The 7,970-nt window shown below is 39.4% G+C and overlaps 1 protein-coding gene across 1 annotated transcript in view; it reads left to right on the top strand.

Moving 5' to 3' along the window:
• The first annotated feature begins 4,799 nt into the window (after positions 1–4,799).
• MAGOHB (mago-nashi homolog B (Drosophila)) overlaps positions 4,800–7,970 on the top strand; it is an 11,392-nt gene continuing 8,221 nt past the window's right edge. The window contains exon 1 of the mRNA XM_010858668.1: positions 4,800–4,954. Within this exon, the coding sequence (XP_010856970.1) occupies positions 4,861–4,954 (94 nt within the window). The 5' untranslated portion in view covers positions 4,800–4,860. The remainder of the gene's footprint in view (positions 4,955–7,970) is intronic.

The raw sequence follows: 7,970 nt of genomic DNA, 5'->3' as shown, positions 1-7,970 counted from the left end.
AATTTATTTTTAAAATATTTTGCTAACTTATTTCACATTGTATGTTAATGTTTGTTTTGATAGAAGACAAAGAAACAGACGATTGCTATTTTCAACTTGATTTGTTTTTCTACATATAGATCTGGAAAACTGGATATAGTAATTGTTTATTCAAAGAAAACTGGATTTTCCCCTCAATTGGCCAGGCTTTTTCCAAAAGGACAGTTATATTTCTGGCATATTTCACTTATCATTCAAATCAGGTATTTCCAAGGTAATGAATAGAAAAGAGAATTATAATGTCTACCATTTAATCAAGTTGAATCCATGTTAGGATTTGTTTTATTGTTTTGATTTCCTCATCTCCCAGTCTTTCTTTTCCAATTTATCCTTTATGGTTAAAAAACAATTCTAACATAGCTAGGAACTGAGCGAATGCCGACCTGGAAATCATGTCCTATTGAAACTTGACAATGTAACTTAACTTAGAATAATCTGAACCAGAGTTCTCAAATCATGTTTGTGCACAACACTTTAGGTATTTTGTGCCTGAAGAATCCCATGGACAGAGGAGCCTGGAGTCCATGGAGGTCACAAAGAGTTGGACATGACTGAGCACTTAGATTAAATTTGAATAATATTTTTCACCATTTTAAATAAAAAGTAAATCAGTTCAGTTCAGTTCAGTCGCTCAGTCGTGTCCTACTCTTTGCAACCCTATGGACTGCAGCACACCAGGTCTCGCTGTCCATCACCAACTCCTGCAGTCTACTCAAACTCATGTCCACTGAGTCTGTGATGCCATCCAACCATCTCATCCTCTGTAGTCCCCTTCTCCTGCCTTCAATCTTTCCCAGCATCAGGGTGTTTTCAAATGAGTCAGTTCTTTGCATCAGGTAGCCAAAGTATTGGAGTTTCAGCTTCAACATCAGTCCTTCCAAATTATTCAGGACTGATTTCCTTTAGGATTGACTGCTCGGTAAATGGAAAAAGTAAATAGAATCTTCTAAATCTTAACCTTAACCAGCCAACTCATTGGAAAAGACCCTGCTGCTGGGAAAGATTGAAGGCAGAAGGAGAAGAGGGCAACAGAAGATGAGATGGCTAAATGGCATCACCGATGCAATGGACATGAACTTGGCAAACTCCAGAAATGGTGAGGGACAGGGAAACCTGGCATGAGTCCATGGGGACTTGAAGAGTCAGATATGATGGGGCAACTGAACAACAGCTGTTACTAAATTTTTGCTCTACCATGACTCATAAAAAATAAATATGTGTTAAATACAACAGAAGACTGAGAAAATAAGCCATTATGCTTAATTTAGCAGACTGGCTTTACTTGTTTTGGATATAAGAGTCAGTGGTTATGCTATGTGTTAGAAGCATATAATACTGTCATATGCATGAAAAATCATTAGTTTGAATAATGGAATTGAGTATATCACCATGTCTTAATAATCAGCAATACCTTCAAGTGCTCACTATATATGAACATGTTTGAAAAACAATGGTGTGGAAGTTGTGGTGTTTCTGCACAATGATGGTTCTCTTATTTTAAAATAACACCACTGAGTGCTCTAAAAGACATATATGGTTGAAAGAGAGAAGTTACTTCAGAAGAGAAGAGAGAAAGGTGGTGGATGGAATAAAGACTGAAATAGACTGTAGTCATTCTTACATTTAAAAACATTTCAATCACCTTAGAGTACTGTTTTAGACCATATAATATTCTGAATTTACTACTTTGATCCTTTTAATCGGATGAGTTAGCCTTAAAAGCTTTTTTTTTTCTTTTATAAATACAAAACCAAAACTATTCAAAAACTACTGATAAGGGAATGAGGACAAAAAACTACCCTTTCCAGTATTTATCACAGGAAAGTCAGAACATATTTCTGGAGATTGTAAGTAGGAATGATTTGATAATTTTAAATACTGGGGCAAAAGGCAAAAAAGGTATGAGGACAGAGAAGACCCAAGAGATCAAAGGAAGAGAGAATTTTAGACACTGGAAAAAGTGGAACATTTTAAAAGACTAAATTAACACTTAAAAGAAATAATCATCTCTGACCATAGCCCTCTGACTTGTCACCATGAAGCTGAAAATAAAAAACTTAAAAACTCTAGTGGGAAATCATTATTTTATAAATGTATATTGTGTATTTGATTAAATAATTAAGCCTTAATTTCAGCTGGAGTTGGAAAATAAAATGTTTATTTCTTAATTACTTCACATAGGTTTTTGAAGCTGATCACAGATAGATTGCATTAGCAAAGGAGGAAACAGTTCTTTATTTGACTTAATTTCAGGAGCCCAAACATTTATTTTCATAAACTAATACTAGTAAGTATGCTCTAGTTTGAAGCCTATAGCCACTGAAATTGAAATTTCTGTGTTCCAAAAATATTTTCACTATTTCCAGCCCATGCAGAAGCCTATGAACTGGCTCTTATTTATTGTCCCAGGTAGCCACTAGACATGTCTGGCTATTTAATATTAAGTTCACACAACTAAAATAAGATCTAAAAAAAAAAAAAAATTTCAGTTCCTCAGTCTCACTAGCTACATTTCAAGTGCTCAATAGACATTCAGAACATTTTTACTCTGCAGTATAACATCCAAGACCACAATACACAAATGCTTTATCACGTTCCAATTTTTATCATGATACAAGAGATACACAATTCGACTTTTTTTGTGGTGGTTGTTGCAGCTAATTATAAGAAGGATTTAATTAAGTACATTTTCACACTTCATCTTAATAACAGATAGAGTTAGAGAGGATTAGTCTTAAACTCAGATTTCTGTTTAGGAGATAAAGTCAGTCAAGGGTTACAAATAAAAATCTTAACACCCTGCATTCCATAAGCTCTGTTTACACAGTCACAGATCTGGCGTCTGTAGCTGTCTCTAGGTAAGCATGAACTCTGGCACATGTGCCAACAACTGGAAGGAAAAGCATTAGGGAATCCAAAGATTACATGGGGCTTCCTACAAAAAACAGACCAAATGGATTACTGCCTATATTTCCAGAGATACTATAGAATATTGTGGTCAAGTTTCTGTAGATCATTTTTGTGATAAACACAGTGACTGACTCATCCCAGTTTGCCTGGGAAGTTCCACGTTTTAAGACTGAAAGTCCCACATCCCAGGAAACGCCTTGGTCTGGACAAAACTGGAGAGGTCAGTCACCCAAGAGGTGAGGGATGGTGCTATGTTTCTTGTATATTTTCTATAATAGAAGCCTATATTGGAATCAAATAATTTTTCTATATTAACATTTATATAGTGGTTAATATGGGTTTCCATATTGACAGTTATACAATTGCTAATACTTCACAAAACCTGCTCAGTCTGTTTTTCTGGTTATTCCACTTCCATGAACTTTGTATTCTAATGATACCGAATTTCTTGGCTTTCCCAAGTCATGCATTTTAACACTGCTGTGCCTTTGCTCAGGCTGTTTGCTTTTCCATCCCTCCAAACATATAATGAATTTATCCAACAAGGTCCAATTCAAATAGCATCTTGTCACAAATCTTCCCTGATATTTCCCCTTTCTTCCACTTCCCCTCTTCCCCAATAAAGTGACTTGAGTCCTCTGCAATATTACCAGCATTAAACAAAACAAAATTTTCTTATAGCATTTGCTTTCATGGACTAATATGTATCTACATGTTCATTTTCTATACCACAAGCACAAAGGACTATTTTTATTACCAGTGCCCAACCATTTCTGGCACATAGGAAATGCCCATTGTAACTCATCACATGTTTCATAAATTTTAAATCTTATTTCACATAATCTCATCTGGTCCTTTCAACAATTCTTTGAGCTTGACAAAGTTGATTGTAGTCTATTCATTTGGTTGACCAATAAAACGGCTTAAAGATAGGGTCTTAGACAAAGTTAGGTAGAGATAAGTAGTGGGCATAAATCCCAGTCTTCTGACTGCCACTCTCTTTATCAAGTCCCACTGAAGGTTAAAGGGTATCCAACAAGCAGGATTATTCTCTGTGTCGATAAAAGAAAGGTAATCAATATATTCAAAGAGAGGAAAAAAAAAAAAAAAACAGGCTTTGCGTAAAGCTCAGCTTGTCTTTCCCCATCCTTCAAAACCCACCCCAGATGAGCGCTGTTTCCCCAGTATAACTCTATAGCGTAAGAAATCTGGGCTAAACCACTTGATCTGTGATCAAATTGCCGAAACTCCAGTAACCGAACAAGTTTTATTATTGATAAAAATTTTTTTCGTATCATGACTGTCAAGAGATTTTGCTTCAATGTGCTCTTCAAATTTTCAGACCGCCTGTCTGAATGGATTCTTTCTACTTTATCTCGTCTGGCTTCTAGATGCCAGAAAACGAGCCATCATTGAAAACGAGCGATCATTGTCCAAATGGGAGAGGCCTGTGTTAGAAGTCTAGCAAGAGAAATGGCTGTACTGCAGATCTGCATTCTAATTCTGGGCTTTTATCTTGACTCATCCCACTAACCTGGGGAATAAGGCCACACCCACCTCACGGGATGCCGTGAGACCCAAAAGTCAGAGCGACTTTTAATTTACAACTTAGAGCAACTCCGAACTTAGTTCGGAGGCCATGGCAAATGTTTTCATATTTTATCACTTGTGCTTTCCCAATATAATATGATCTAACTAATTTTGAAAATAATATGACCTTAGTAAAGCAAAGTTCAGGTCGGTGCAACGCTGCCCCACCGCACCCGTCTCCCACCCGCTTTTCTCTCGGGCCGAGGGAGGCTGAAGCGGCGCGCCCGCTGTGACGTGTACTCATTCTTGGGCGACTGACGTCACTACCAGGCGCCGGGAGTCACGTCGGCCGGTCCTTCGGCGGGCTTTTCGGGGACAAAGATGGCTATGGCCAGCGATTTCTACCTGCGCTACTACGTAGGGCATAAGGGCAAGTTTGGACACGAGTTTCTGGAGTTTGAGTTTCGGCCGGACGGTGAGCGGAGGAGCGGCGACTGCCGCTACTGGGAGTGATGCTGAGCAGGGGAGAAGAGAGGCGGAGAGGCCGCGAAGGAGGCAGGGTGGGTGGGTGAGCTTGCTCAGGCTCGCGAATGTACGGTTGGGTCCAGGAGCTTAAAAATGTAGGAAGCGTGGATTGGTTTAGGGGAATAAAAGAGAATTAATCGGTGTCAATTATTTCAGAAAAGCCTATGCTGCCTTTGATCCTAAAGTTCAAACTATAGTAATCAGAATTCTAGAATCAGTTCACCGGAAGGGACCTTAAAGGCCTTCTAGTTAATCAACCTAATACTTGGACATTTTTTGAAAACATCCCCACCGCGCGGTGGACCCTTGGACGCTTAAAATCTTCCTGTAAATAGTAATTTTCAGACGGCCCATTCATCCTGAATGAATTTACTCATTCAGGCACTGTATGGAAGGCAACAAGTCGAGAAAAGCAAATGAGTCCTGCTCTGAAGGCGGGAAGCCCAACGTGTAGAAAAACGAGTGTAAAGATGTCTTTCGGGTGCTTAAATACAGTTGTTCTCTATTGGATGCATTAAGACTATAAGAGGGGGCGTGGTTAGTTCTGCAAAAAAGAGTCGGAAATCTTTCGAGAAGGCGACAGCGACAGTTGAGATGAGTATTGGAATGAGAGGACATATTTTCTTGGTCTCAGGGAAAAAAGGAGTCAGACTCCTGAGCGCCGTATGAGCGGGGAAGGAGGGGGGAGGGGAGGTGAAACTGCCAGTTCCCCAACAAGTATGCAGCAAATTCTACATTTTTAAAACTAATTCTCTTTAGATAGTTGTACTGTATATTGAACTGTTATTGTAACAACAGTAGTCCAACTGCATAGACTGTTTTTGAATGCATAGTATGTGCTGGGCAACACGTAAAAACAAAAATTGAGGGTACAGTAGTGCATAAGACGTTTTCATTCCCCTCAAGGAGTTATATCTTGGTGGATAACATAAACATAAAACTAAGTGTAAAGCTATATGCATATTAGGTGCTGTGTTCATGCTTTGGACCAAGTTCTGGGAGAGTATGCAAGGAAAATTAGGGGAGGATCACATACTAGGAAAAGGGAAGAATATCAGACATGTCAGGTAGAAGTCAGGGTAACTACATTCTGCAATTATTTGGGGACCTTAATCATCCCTAATCTTCCTGGTTCCCCTCAGGTAATTTCTAAATTTAGCTCAGGAGCCAAATTTACTTGAATTCTCTTTAACTTTTCTTTCTTCAGACTTCCTTGGTGGCTCAGATGGTAAAGCATCTGCCTACAATGTGGGAGGCCTGGGTTCAATCCCTGGGTTTATACTGTCTTCAGGGTCTTGGCTCGTGAACAGCTTTTAGCTGGTCTGTGTCAATTTTAGCCAGTCACATGGATTAAGCAGTCTTTTCTTAATCTTCAGTTCAGTTCAGTGTCTCCAACTCTTGGTGACCCCATGGACTGCAGCAGACCAGGCTTCCCTGTCCATCACCAACTCCTGGAAGCTAAGTTCAAACTCATGTCCATCGAGACAGTGATGCCATCCAACCATCTCATCCTCTGTTGTCCCCTTCTCCTGCCTTCAGTCTGTCCCAGCATCAGGGTCTCTGCCAGTGAATATTCAGGACTGATTTCCTTTAGGATGGACTGGTTGGATCTCCTTGCAGTCCAAGGTACTCTCAAGAGTCTTCTCCCAACACCCCAATTCAAAAGCATCAGTTCTTCCACACTCAACTTACTTTATAGTGCAACTCTCACATCCATACATGACTACTGGAAAAACCATAGCTTTGACTAGAGGAACCTTTGTCAGCAAAGTAATGTCTCTGGTTTTTAATGTCTCTGGTGCTGTCTAGGTTGGTCATGACTTGTCTTCCAAGGAGTAAGCATCTTTTAATTTCATGGCTACAGTCACCATCTGCAGTGATTTTGGAGCCCAAGAAAATAAAGTCTTACACTGTTTCCCCATCTATTTTCCATGAAGTGGTGGGACCAGGTGCCATGATCTTAGTTTTTGTTTTTTTTTGTGTGTGTAATAAAGTTTTATTAAAGTATAAAGGAGATAGAGAAAGCTTCTGACATAGGCATCAGAAGGGGGCAGAAAGAGTACCTTGATCTTAGTTTTTGAATGTTGAATTTTAAGCCAACTTTGTCACTCTCCTCTTATACTTTCATCAAAAGGCTCTTTAGTTCTTTGCTTTTCTGCCCTAAGGGTGGCATCATCTGCATATCTAAGGTTATTGATATTTCTTTCGGCAACCTTGATTCCAGTTTGTGCTTTATCCAGCCTGGCATTTTGCATGATATACTCTACACAGAAGTTAAATAAGCAGGGTGACGATATACAGCCTTGATGTACTCCTTTCCCAATTTGAAACCAGTCTGTTGTTCCATGTCTGGTTCTAACTATTGCTTCTTGACCTGCATATAGATTTCTCAGAAGGCAGGTAAGGTGGTCTGGTATTCCCATCTTTTGAGGAATTTTCCACAGTTTGTTGTGATCCACACCATCAAAGGCTTTGGCGTAGTCAATAAAGCAGAAGTAGATGTTCACGTACTGTTGAAGCCTAGCTTAGAGAATTTTGAGCATTACTTTGCTAGCATGTGAGATGAGTGCAATTGTGCAGTAGTTTGAACATTCTTTGGCATTGCCTTTCTTCGGGATTGGAATGAAAGCTGACCTTTTCCAGTCCTGTGGCCACTGCTGAGTTTTCCAAATTTGCTGGCATATTGAGTGCAGCACTTTCACAGCATCATCTTTTAGGATTTGAAGTAGCTCAGCTGGAATTCCATCACCTCCACTAGCTTTGTTCATAGTGATGCTTCCTAAGGCCCACTTGACTTTGCATTCCAGGATATCTGGCTCTAGGTGAGTGATCACACCATTGTGGTTATCTGGGTCATGAAGAACTTTTTTATATAGTTCTTCTGTGTATTCTTGCCACCTCTTCTTAATATCTTCTGCTTCTGTTAGGTCTATACCATTTCTGTCCTCTATTGTGCCCATCTTTGC

Source organism: Bison bison, unplaced genomic scaffold, assembly GCF_000754665.1.
Source record: "Bison bison bison isolate TAMUID 2011002044 unplaced genomic scaffold, Bison_UMD1.0 scf7180017864390, whole genome shotgun sequence".
Taxonomy (NCBI): domain Eukaryota; kingdom Metazoa; phylum Chordata; class Mammalia; order Artiodactyla; family Bovidae; genus Bison; species Bison bison.
This window is presented reverse-complemented; position numbering and strand designations above follow the sequence as displayed.